Genomic DNA, 12723 nt, shown 5'->3' on the forward strand with positions numbered 1-12723 from the left:
CCCGCCCGTCCGACGGCCCGACGCCGGGCGGGGGTGGGGCAGGATGGGCGGGAGCGCCAGCCAACGCCGCTCCTCATTGGCCGCCACCTCTTGCGTCACCGACACGCGCCGGCAGACGCGCCCGCCACCACGTAGCGCGCGCAGGCCCCGCCCCCTCCGGAAGCCCACAGGGGGAGGGAGGGGCCTGTCCCGGAAGTGGAAGGAAGGAACGGGGACCGTAAAGCCACAAGGGCTCTTCAAGCGGTGGGGTGGCCCGGGGGACCGGGGACGGGGGCCCAGAGCACAAGCAGGAGGGGCGGGCGGGAGCGTTAGGCCCCGCCACGTCGGTGTCTGTGAGCGGGCGATCGAGTTCGTGGGTCAAACCTCGATGTCCGGGCTGCATCGGTGCCCCCCAGCCAGATTCCTGATGGCCGGCGGCGGACAACGAAGGTAAAAGACCAGACCTTTCGGGGAGAGCAACCGAATTGTAAAAACCTCTCCTTGGGCCAAATTCTTTCTGCAAACCGGGAGCGAACTCCCGTGGCTGGACTCCAACAGAGGACCCAACCTCAGAGCGCCCCGGAGCACGTTCTGGGAACTCGATGTGCGCTGTGCGGTGAAACGAGGATGGTATTACCATCTTCGTTTCACCGACTGACGGACTGAAGCCCAGAGGAGAGAAGCGACGTGGCTTAGATCCTCCGGCCAATTTGGGAGCCGTGGTAATGGCAGCCTCCTCGAGCACCTGTCTCTAGGGGATCTGCAGGAGGGAGGGGCGTGATGCTGGCCCCGACTGCTGACGCCCAAGGACCGGCTGGGATAGAGCAGCCCCAAGCCGCAACGGAGGAAAACAAAACGGTGTTTTCAGCAAGATGATCTTATACTGAAGGACTTTGTTCGAAAAGTACTTCCAACTTTTGGGGGGATAGGGAATGTTAAAATTTCCTTCTACTGTGTCCTTACTTGGCAAATTAAAAAGTGACAGCCCAACTTGATCCCCAAATGTTGGTGGCAGGTCTTAGCTTAACCTTGTGTTCTCAAAGGCAGGCAATATTTGTACCCTAGGGCTGACCAGATACTCAGACACAGGACAGGTGGTCCCTGGAGGGGGTGGGGGAGCAGTGACCTCCCTCAAAGCCCAGGCCTGAGAGGACAGGCTCATGGGATGCCAACCTGCACCCTAATAGTTTCCAGCTGTGCCTGTGACCCTTTGTCACAAGAATAATGTCACCCTCAGGATACCCACATGTCAGCTGGCCATATTACAAAGTGAGAAAACAGGCACAGTGGACTTAGGAAACTAGTTACTCCACAGCACAAATGGTCCTGCTGACATGCTTTCCTTTTTTCCACCCTAAAGTCTGATGATTTAATTTAGTCCTCACAACTCTGGGGTAGCACTTGCAGCTCCCAAATGGGGACAGGTGCACAGGAGTAAAGTGATTAGCCCAGATCCATACAGATGGTAGACGGCAGGGGCAGAGTTCAACCTCACACTGCCCTTAAAGTTACTTCACCTACTTTTTCTAGGAGTGGGTGTGTCCTGCACCACGGCTATGTCAGAATTCCCCACTGGCTCTGAAACTGTGGTTCTGGGTTGACTGAATGTTCCTGGACCCCGTGGTTTGCCCTGTGGGGCTGCCCCTCTAAAGGGGTAGCTGCTTCCTTACCTGTGAAATTAAGTAGATATGGACAAGACCTATTCCAGAGTGATAAAAACTAGAAAGCCGAAGCATACAGTTTCAGAGACAAGGGGGACGAATTAAAAGATGATCAAGGAAGTCAAGGAAGAAAAGTTATTTTTTAAAAAGTCAGCCCCAGCCAGACAGTAAGACAGCCCCAGGCCTGCATGGGGAGCTGGCAGCCTGGGGCTAGCTAGGGCCAAGGGCTAGGCTGCCAAACACAGCTTGGAGCCATGCCATTTAAGAACTACAAATATTTTAGGGGGTAAGACAAGGTCACTGAGACCTGGGTTGTGGAGCCGGCTTGGGAGGGCTTCTTTCTGGGGAAGATGAGGTTTGGATGGAGACAGATGTGGCCCCTTGTTCTGTCACCCAAAGCTAGCAGGTGACTCTAGAGATGGGAGAGGCATCGTGGCCCTGAGTGAATGAAAGGCAAGGTGGAGGTCAGTCTCCATGCAGAAGGCTAGGAGGCTGACTTTGTGACTTTGCCCTGTCCACCTCCCCACGGTCTGGCTAGCTGTGGGGCCTGAACCGTGGATATGGGGTCCAGGTCTTGGCTAATCCAGAATCCAGAAAGGGCTGATATGGCTGTAAAGGACCAAATTAAAAACAGTTCTCAGACTGGTTTGTGCAAATGTTTTTTTTTTTTTTATTTCCACATTTATATCACAAGGTGTCCATTTACTGGACCAAATAGCAAAGTTGCTCCCTTCTGCGTCCTGAGAACACAGAAGTCTAGGTACTGTACATTCACTAAGGCTCCTTGTTTTTGCAAATCGCGTTTATGACAAATAACCATAAGGCAAACGAATCTAAAGGAATGGTTATGAGTGTTTCCAGCGTACAGACAGGTCTCTTCTCACCCAACAGTACAGCTTACACACCAGTAGCACCCACGGTTACTTTTGTGTTTTCTGGGGAAGAGACTCTAGAAAGGTGAACTTTTCTAGATATGTGCAGGAAGGGGAAAATGAAGAGGGAGGAACAAGGAACGTTATTCATTTGATGGTCAGATGGAAGAGGGGGGTAAAATAAACTCCAGAAAACTTAAATTTTTGCAGCATTTCTTTAAAAACTGGGTTGTAACTGAAACCAGATACAAATGTGTGGACGCCCAGGGAGCATGGGTCAAACTGGCTGGCAAGCTGGCCTGCCTGATGCCAGCAGCTCGCTACAGCTGAGAAGCTTCTGGCACCATGATGGAAAAGCTGGCCAGGTGGGGTGCAAACAGAGGCCACAGCATTGCCCACTGCCTCAAACACTCAGGGCCATGTTAAAAAACAGAAAATGCAGAGATGAGATGCGTGCTTCTGTTGCTGTGTTAAAGGTAACCTCTTCCACAGGTTTTCTGTGCCTGCCTGCAACTGAGGTCCCAGCTCACCGGGGGCTGGGAAGCGTCCGCACCTCTTCCGGGGTGGGGGGCTAACGCTTTTTATAGCTGGTTTGCTATAGAGTTCTGAACTCACTTTGCTGGCCTTCCTTCCACGCGGTCCTTCCTTTGCAATTTTGTTAGTAAACTGGTAGCAGCATTTCACAAAAGAAGGAGAATTTTGAGGGAAGAGCACAGAGAGACCTAGAGACTCTCGTTCCCTCTCCCTCCCACCCCAGGCCGGACCTCCCCCCACCCTCCGGATTCCCAACCACTGGAGGCGCCGGGCTCTATGGCTGACTGCAAGGTGGGAATGCACTTAGAGCCCGACAGGCCAGTCAGTCCAAGCAGACGTAAGGCAGAATGTTCAACCGCCCGTCGTCGCCGTGCGGGTCGAGCGATATGCACTGCGTCCAGTCATACCAGTTACCCTGTGTGTCATGACACCCGTTCACCCCCGGCCACTGACGGGCCTGGATCCTGTCCAGATCGTCCTGCGTGACCTCACGGCTTAGCCCTGGGAGGTCCGTGGGTGGGCTGTGAGGCACCAGCACGTGCGGCTTCCGGGCCCCGCGCCGAGTGCTCTCCTCCTGCTTCAGGTACTCGGACATGAAGTGGTGAGCGCCCGGGGTCTGTGCACCCGACGACGAGAGCAGGCTGCTCTGCTGGCTCAGGTAGGACTGGATGATCTCGTTGCGCGACAGCTCCTTCCAGTTCGTCTGTTCAAAAGGGCTCTGGAGGCTGGCCTTGGCCTCGGGCTTGTCCAGCTCTGTCCTCGGCTGCTCCGTGTGCACAGGGCTGTCGGCCCGCACTGGCTCTTTCTGGGTCAGAGGTTTGATCTGTCTCGTCATGGGGTCAAAGGTGAGCTTCCGCTCTTTTAACCGGACAGGCTTGACACCTGCCTCGGACACCTGCCCGTCCAAGTTAACTGTGTAGTCACGAGGCCGGTACCTCTTCTTCTTTTTGCTGTCCGAGCCACCGGAGGAGGCAGCATCGCTGTCTGCCTTGGAGGAGTCCGGGGAGAAGCCTGCCCGGGGCAGGAGGGGCTCGGCCGGTGGCAGCCCTGCCTTGCAGCCCGACCCCGCGAGCCGCTGGTGGCCCTCAGGCTGCTCCAGCCAGCGCACCGGGCTCTCTGCGCTGGGCAGCAGCTCGAGCCGCCGCACGGGGGGCGTGGACGGCTGGGCCAGCGGAAGCGGTGACGGCACCTGTGTGGCATCGAGTGACTGGGGCCGAGGCGAGGGACTGGGCATGGAGCCCTTGTATGTGTATGGGCTCCGCTGCCGGGCAAAGGAGCCCTCGTGCCGTGAGTTCCGGGGACTGAAAGAGCAGCGAGGCGGCCCCTTGGGGTGGGGGGGACCTGGAGTCTCGTCCACCCTGTCCAGCTGCTGCAACACCGCAGCCTTCGTCTGCAAGCAGGGCCTGGGGGGCTTGCCCAGACCCGGGGAGCTGGTGTGTGGCCTCACGGCATTGACGGGGATCTTGCCACTGTGCTTGTCATTCTCGCTGTGCTCCAGGCGGCTGCCCTCGGGGCCCACGTGCCCGCTGCTGTCCAGGGGGCCGGGGAAGCTCTCAGGGCTCCCACTGATCCCATTGGTGGGGAGGGGGGACGAGTTGGCTACCAGGGAGTCGTGGCTCACTTTGGAGACCCTGGGAGGTGGCCCAGGGTGACCGAGGTCGCGCTGGTCCCCCCGGCGCTTGCGGCTGCCCAGCCTGTCCAGCCGCTGCCCGGGCAGCCTCTGGATGTCATTGCGGTTCTTCAGGTCATGGATGCTCTTGGGCGGGCCGCCTGCCCCTGCCTCCGGCCGGCAGTTATGGGCACCCCCGTTGGCCGAGCCGGGGGCACCCGCCAGCCCCCGCAGTGCAGCCTCATTCTGGTGCACGGGCTCGATGAGCTTCTGCCAGCTCCGCAGCAGCTTCTTGGCCCGCTTGGCGAGCTCCTCGTTCTTCGTCTTCTTGCGGACGTCGTTGATGAGCTTCCCAAGTCGGGTTTCCTACAGCCAGAGAGAGACGATGACACACTTTTAGGACAGGGACACCCCATGAAAAGGGAGCTGAGACAGAAATGGGGGGAAGGGCCCCATGTCTCTGAAATGACCCCACTGGCCCCTAAACCACTGGCCTCCCAGACACAAAACCTACGAGGATTTTGGGTCCCTTGTGACATTTAAATTCTCAACTCCCAAGTCCTCAGACCTTATGGTCCCAGAGACGGCAGGCTCAGAAGCATCATCTCACAGGCTCCCAACTCCTGGAGGCTGTGGACGGACCATTTAAGGCTACTGCAAAGCATCCTGGGGGAGCACGTTGTGGCAAAGGCAACAGCAAACAGAGGGCCCTGAGCCAGCGTCACTCACTGGAACCTCTGCTGGGCATGCACCCCAGAGCGTGCAGGGCCTCCTGCAGAGAAAGGGGCCCCAGACTAAAGCCACCCATTTCCTGCAGTGCCTGTGGGAAGACGGTACTCTTGGAGCATGTGCTGTGGGCTGGCACAGTGCAGGCCAGGAGGGCACGCCCCCCTCACTCCTCTTAAGGACCCACTGGGCCAGTGAGCAAAGTCTCTGAGGCTCCAAGAAGCCAGGAAAGACCTGGGTTGGGGCAGCCCAGGCCCGGCCCTCACTGCCCTCCCTAGTGTTCAGGCCAGAAATGCTCACCTCCAGTGCCTCTTTGGTAATGGGGTATTTCTCCAGGCTGGAGATGACTTCCTGCACCGCCACCATGTTCCGGATCTGCAAAACAAGAGCTACTGGTCAGACCCCAGGCACTTCTCCCCATGCCAGCCTGCTCCAGAACGCTCCCTTTCACAAGAGCCAGTGGAGCCAGCATCACCAAAGCCCCCACCTCGTGTAGCCTCCTACCTGCTCCCAGGGGCCAGCATGGCACCCAGTGCACACCCTCCAGTCTGCCTCCTCTAGTGCATGGTGACCAGTTTACCATGAGCCTATCTATGGACACGCCCACCTGTCCAAGTGGCTGTCACACAACTGAGATTCACTGTGTTTATGAAACAAGATTTCCTCTTCACATGGGAGATGCACTCAAATCTGCCATCTGATGGGAGGTTGAAGGATTTATCAAATAAAGTGCACCAAGTTGAAAAGAGCCATACATAATAATCTAATCAATTTAGTTAAATTAATGAGACCTCCAGAGTTCATCTAAAGGACACCACAAGGAGAGCAAAAGTCAAAGTGGGAGAAGACCAATGCCACAGGGCCCCGAGGATCCACCTGGAGCACAGAGAACTTGGGCCAGGAGACACGAATAGGAACTGGACAAAACAGGAGATCGTGCAGCAGTGCTCAACTCTCTTAGTCATCAGCAGATGCAGACCGAACCCACCAGTGGCTGCTACACTGCAAACACACCTGACTGGTGGAAATGGGGTCTGACAATACCAGGTAGTTCTGGGGTGCAGCCAACTCTGGGGAGCGATGGGGCTGTGTCTAGTCAAATCAAACACGTGCATGTCTCATGACCAAGCAATTCTATCCCTCACACGATACTTGCTACGAGCCAGGCCCTGTTCTACCAAGGTCTGTTTCCACATAGCACTACCTTGTTGAATTATCACAACCTCAAGGGGAAGGTACTATTATTACCATCACATTTAATGAATGGGGATGGCACAGAAAGGTGTGGGTCATGTGGTCATATGTTATAACGACACCAATGTCTTCCAGGAGTTGAAGGAACAGACTGAGAAGTTCAAGAGCACTAGAAATGAGCACACTGCAGCTTCAGTGCATTAGCAAGGTGAAGTTCAAACCACGCAGGATGAAACGTCACAGAAAATACATATTGTTGATTCCAATTACACCAAGCATCACAGCACACTCAAAAATTAACTCAAAATGAATCCCAGACCTAAATCTGAAAGCAAAAACTCTAAGGCTTCTAGAATAAACAGGAGAATACCTTTTCAACCTTGGGGTAGACAAAGATTTCTTAGGAGCCCCAAAGCACTAATATCCAAGAAAAAATACAAACTGGGCAGTGAGGAGGCCGGTCCCACAGGGACGAGGCCACCCTCTCCCTGTCCCCAGCCCTGGGATTCTGGCCCTGACAGGGTCCTAGGCTTGCCACATGGCCTGTCTCCACTCCAGTGACCTCACCCTGGTATATTTAGAGCCCTGGGTCCCCACAAGCTTATGAACCAGCAATCCCCGCAGAGCGAGCCCAGCGGCACAGTGTCCTTGTCCTTGGGCAGACACTGTCCTGCTGCCAGACAGGAGGGGGGGAGGCAGAACACCTGAGCAACCCTAGGGGCTGGCAGCAAGCTGGCACTGTAGACCTCACACAGCTGGAGACCCTCCTGGAGGCTGCACAGGGGCGGGGATGCGGTAAGGCTTGCTTGCGGGTCCCACTGTCACAGCTGAGCAGCTCCTGCACTCGGGCGGGTGTGCAACAGAGGCTTTCGGCTTTGAGGAGGCTCTCAGGCTCTCGGCCCTGTGGAAAGTGCTACGTCCTCTGCCTTCTTCTTTCTGCCCCTGCTGCGTTGAAGTCCAGGACCCCTGAGGGCTCATCCCTCTGGCTCCGCTCTGGCCCCCACTCTGGCCATGATGGCAAGGGCACTGAGCACTGTGTGGGGAGCATCACCTGGCATTCTGGAGGCAGTCAGGCCCTTGGGACCAGGAAGTGGACCAAGCCCTGCCCTCACCACACCAAACAGTCAGGAGTCCTGGGGTCTATGCAGTGCCAGGTTGGGCCTCCGGCCTCAGACACAGCAGAGAGTGACACCCCGGCAGCCTGTGGCCCTTGCCTCCCACCCTCGATGAGAGGATCCTGTGCATAGCAGGGACGCCAAGGTTCAGATATAGATAGCCAAGGGGAGGCTCCCATCCAGGCTCCAGGCCTATAAAAAGTCCAGCACAGGACCTGTGGGGCAGGGAGATTGGGTGCCAGGTACCAGGCAGGCCAGGGGTACCTGTGGTGAGGGCAGCATCTGAGCAGGGCCTCCCAGGGTGGACAGGAGAAGCCCCAACACCTCAGGAGATGGTGAAATGGCACCAAAGCCCTGGAGAGGGGAGAGGGGTCCAGAGCAAAGACAGTGGCATAAGTCAGGAGGCCAGGAGGAAGAACAGACCCAGGGGAAGTAAGCTGGCTACACAACCTGCCTTCCATTAACTTCAGCCACTGTGGGAGCTAAACTGCTCCCACTACCCCAACAGGCCACCCTGTTGCTAGGTCCTTCCTGGCACCCATCTGTCTGAAAATACACTCACTCACGATCACAGCAGAGACCATGCCATTACTGTGCGGGGAGGAAGCCTCTGAGCTACTCCCAGGCACTGCTCTCAAAGAGGGCTTTGGGGCAGCTCTACAGGTCATAGTGCTCAAGGGTCACTCACACCCTCCTGCTGTCAGGAATAGCCTGGCACATCTGTGGCCCTTCTGTCCTTTGGATATCTCCCTTGGGATTCATTCCCAGGGAATGAAGTCAAACCAAAACTAAAAAAAAAAAAACACCTCTCAAAACTATATGCCAAACAGCTTTCCCCAAAAGGGCAGAATTCACACATGAGGGACATCTGAACACCTGCAGCCTCATCTTCTCATTAGGACTCCTTCAACAGATACAGATTAATGTGAATTTCCTCAATAATTAGTGAAGCCAAATGTCACCTCCTTTCTACTAATGCTGACTTCCCATGTGAACTGCTCACTGTCCCAGCCCACTTACTTTCATTATTTGACTGGCCTCTTTATTGCAAGTAAATACCGTCCCAGGGTGGTGATGTCTGCCCCTGTGCACACAGGTGCCTAAATGTGCTCAGGGCTGGCGCTGGAGAGGGAGGTGTCAGGAGCGGGGAGGGCTACTCTGGAAGAGCAGGGCGCAGGTGAGGTGGGCCAGGCAGCGGGGGAGCACTCAGAGCAGAGCAAAGGCAGGGCAGGAAGTCAGTGGGCAGCCCAGGGTGTGGCCCAGGTGAACACAGTCAGCTGGTGACCACTGGTGGAACTGACTCTGTTACTACTGCGCCGAGTGCTTGCGGATCCTAGACTGGAGATTCATGAGGGACAATCAGGTATCCACGGTCAGACAGGAAAGCGAACGAACAACCATCCCAGGCAGAAAGAAGGTGAAGCAGCCAGTGTCTCCACATGGAACACACGGACACCCCCTAAACTGGCCTCCTCCAGGCCGGCTCAGGGAGAGGAGAGAAAGAACCCTCCTCAAACTGTCCTCACTCACACCTCAGGGACGCCCAGGGGCACACGCTGGGAGGCGGAGAGGGAACGCTCCTCACCACTGACCCAGTTCCCAGGGTTCTTATGCAGACCTCCCACCACGTGAGAACCAAGGGCAGGCGGGGAAGCAGCAAGGCCTACCTTCTAGTGAGCCCCTCATCACTTGCTAAGTCACTACTCCAGCCAGCCTAACCCACGACATTTGCTGCTCAACTCACGGGAGGAAGGAAGGGGTGCTGGACACGCACAGGTGACAGGACCAAGGCAGGACAGCAGCCCTCAGAAGCAGCCTGGGTAAAAGTGTGGACTACACAGTGCAGGATGCCACCACTCCCACATCACATGTCTGAAAACTGTTCTGTGAACTGGTTCAGTGGTCTGAACCTGGATCCACGTGCAGAGGTGGGGACGGCTCAGGGGGGACAGACCCACCACTGACCAGCCTCCTCCTCGTGGTAATTCAGGGGACAGGCCCAGGCCCTGAGTAATTACCACCCTGTGGGGGATTTCCAGCCCTGATGTGAAACAAGGAACTGAGACTTCTTTGGAGTCCGCAAGGCCCCTTGCTCACTGCTCCCTTTTCTCCAGGCATCAAGGGCTCCTGCTCCACCCGAAACCCCCAATCTCTCACTAATTAAGCTGGACCTGTGCAGCCCTGGTGGCAAAGAGTAAACCCTGTACTCCCCAAGTCCAAGCACTGGTGAGACTCAAGGGCAGTAAGCCAGGGAAGGCCCACCCAGCCGGACTCTCTTCACAGGACCACTACTTATTGGGTTCCTCCAGGGGCCAAGGTCTCTAGCTTTTCTCCCTTGAAACTCTACTTTACAGATAAGAAAAAACTGAGAGTCCAGGAAGGTAAAAGAGGTCCAGTGCTCACCACGTAGCTAGAAGGCAGGGGAGTGTGGCTTTATACTAGCCTGGCACAGGGTCTGCCCAACACACACGGCCCAGCTGGTGCTTTACTAGGTAGGGTGAGGGAGGGCACGCAGACACCACCAGGCTGGTGATGCTGGCATCCCACCCACATACTCTCCCCGACTTGCCACTGCAGGGAAATGCACAGGTTACAAGAGTTCCACACAGGGCTGGCTTCATGCCCAGCAGCACCTATGGATGGCCAGGCTGCCTCTGTCTACCCCCAGGGTGCACTGGAGCCAGAGAGGTCCCCACGCCCACCCACAACATCAGGGGCTTGAGCCCACCCTCAACGCTTGCCCTAAGCTGCAGGACACTTGGTAAATGACAATGGCACTGGAGCCTCTCCCTGCCAGGCCCTGGAAGGAAATGGCACACACTGAGGATGGACTCACCCCGCCTGTCTAGCCAGGCCCTGACCACACTGTGGCCCTGCATCTATGCAGCACAGCCCACAGCAACTCCTTCAGTGGGCTCAAAGCCCGCCGGGTCAGCAGCAAAAACTAGTTTGCTTTAAAACCAACCATGTGTAAGTCTCTTTTTTTTCTTTTTCTTTTTAAAGCAGAATAGTCTAGACTAGAATTTACAAAACCCACTTAGCTCGAAAGGCTTTGGAAGTGTTCATCAGCGAGCAAGCTGTCCTTCCAAACCAAAACACGACGCAGATGGCACCCAGAAGCAAGCAAACCTCGAGCCTTTCAATGTGCTGAGCATTGTAAGGCCATCCTTGGCTGAGTCACTGTGCCCTGCAAGCCACACAGTGGGCGTCAGTCGTGTCCATGCGGATGAAAGAGGCTTTGCCAGGCGAGCGCGTGTCTGTGATTTGGTTCCAGTCTCACTCTTTTCAGCCACAGCAAGTCTTCCCGCTTCTGATGAACTCCACATGTTCCCAAGGTGGGTGCTATTCTGTGACTCTAACTGCTTCTACTGCAAGTCAGTGCAAGAGGCGGTGCCTGCATCTCCCAGAGAGCCTGGCGGTGACCAGCCCGTGTCCCACCCCATCTCCCTGAGAGAGGAAAAGAAGTCAATGTGCCTTGATTCTACCTCTCAGCTCGGAAGGTGCAGCCTCCTGGCCCTGTTCTGCCTTGCCTGGTACCACAGCCAGGCAGGAGCCAGGGGAACCTCCCTCAGGCAGGTGTCATGCCAGCGCCCTGCCTGGCAAAGGTGCCTTCCTCTGCCAGGACCCCATGGGAATCTCGCACTCACAAGGGTGAAGTTTCTCTCATTCACGGCTTCTGAGAGGAAGAACGACACTGGGGCAGGGGCTGTGTCTCAGCCGCAGCCACCAAGCTCACCACTTGCAAAAGCACAAAAGCACTTCCTCATTGGTGGGGCTCATCTGCTCCCCAGGAGCATCCACAGCTGGAGGATGGCCACTGCCTGCGTGGCCCTGACTGTTGTACACTCACAGCCTGCAGAGCGCCCATGGCCAGAGCAGCCGATTGCAGCCGCAACTCGGCCCAGAGGCAGCAGGCAGAGCACTGCTTGCACCTAATGAGCAGCCCAGGAAGAGGAAGCCCAGGGCCCAGGACAGCAGCCACGAGCCTCTACCAGCCATGGGACCTCTCCGAGAGGCCTGCAGAGGTGAGAAAGGGCCCTCTCCACAGTGCTGGTCCTCTCTCTCAACTGTCCCAGCAGCTCTTCCCAACAAAACTACAAACTTAAATGCTCTTGACCTCTGAATCAGGTCAACATACAATTCTTGTTGTAATTCAACCCTTTCTGAGAGCACAGGAGCTCTCAACATGTCATCTGGGAGCTGGTTCATTCCTACACTGATACAACTGGATAGTCAGAAAGCCAAGCAGAGCGTTTTCTATCTGCATCCATGCTCGCAGAAGGGTCCAGGTGGCAGTGCATCTGATGACAGCACGCCGGGTGAGGTTTCCTCCCTCTCAGCCGTGCTCTCGTGGGAACAGCCAGTAAGAATACTAGCTGCGCAAGACGAAACACCCGACGCCCAGGGGAGGGGCACACACAGTGCTCGGCCCACACACACGTAGAATACAGGCGATCCAAAACTAGAACAAGCCAGCTTTTTAGGAAGTGATGGGGCCAACCTCCAAGAGAATGCTAAGTGAAACAGCGAGGTGACAGCAGTGCACTCTTGTGCTGCCGGTGAAAAACGCCTGGCACTGGGGCTGGGCAGAGAAGCAGCCGGGCCAGACCTGGCTTCCAATGCTGGTCCAACTAATAAGACTTAAAGCAAGACCAGCCACCAACCTGAGCCCAGCTCTCCCTCTGGCAGCTGGAAAGCCTGGGCGGAATGTTGGGAAAACCACAGACTGTGTTTGTAGATCCTCAATGGCACACTGACCACCATCCTGGGAGACTGTGCCCACAGCTGCCAGGCCAGGAGAGGGTCCTGTGCACTGTCTGCCAGGCCGCTCTGGGGTTTCTAAGATCCCTTCAGGCAGCACAGTGCCTAGTGTGGCGCCAAAAGTCTGCCAGTCTGCTCCTGGGCTGCTATAGGATCCTGAGAACAGGGGATATCCTAGAATTTCCCTCAACAAGTCACCAAATGCAGGCCTGGAGGATGCAGGAAGGGCTGGTTATGGCCCAGTCCTGAGGCATATGTAGAAATGGCCAGAG

At 56.2% G+C, this 12723-nt stretch overlaps 1 protein-coding gene across 1 annotated transcript in view; it reads right to left on the reverse strand.

Moving 5' to 3' along the window:
- Positions 1-262: 262 nt before the first annotated feature.
- MED26 (mediator complex subunit 26) overlaps positions 263-12723 on the reverse strand; it is a 41055-nt gene continuing 28594 nt past the window's right edge. The window contains exons 2-3 of the mRNA XM_024767294.1: positions 5682-5756; positions 263-5021 (exon numbers count right to left, since the gene is read on the reverse strand). Coding sequence (XP_024623062.1) covers positions 3369-5021; positions 5682-5747 — 1719 coding nt within the window. The 5' untranslated portion in view covers positions 5748-5756 and the 3' untranslated portion in view covers positions 263-3368. The remainder of the gene's footprint in view (positions 5022-5681; positions 5757-12723) is intronic.

This window comes from Neophocaena asiaeorientalis, unplaced genomic scaffold (assembly GCF_003031525.2).
Source record: "Neophocaena asiaeorientalis asiaeorientalis breed wild unplaced genomic scaffold, Neophocaena_asiaeorientalis_V1.1 scaffold87, whole genome shotgun sequence".
Classification (NCBI taxonomy): domain Eukaryota; kingdom Metazoa; phylum Chordata; class Mammalia; order Artiodactyla; family Phocoenidae; genus Neophocaena; species Neophocaena asiaeorientalis.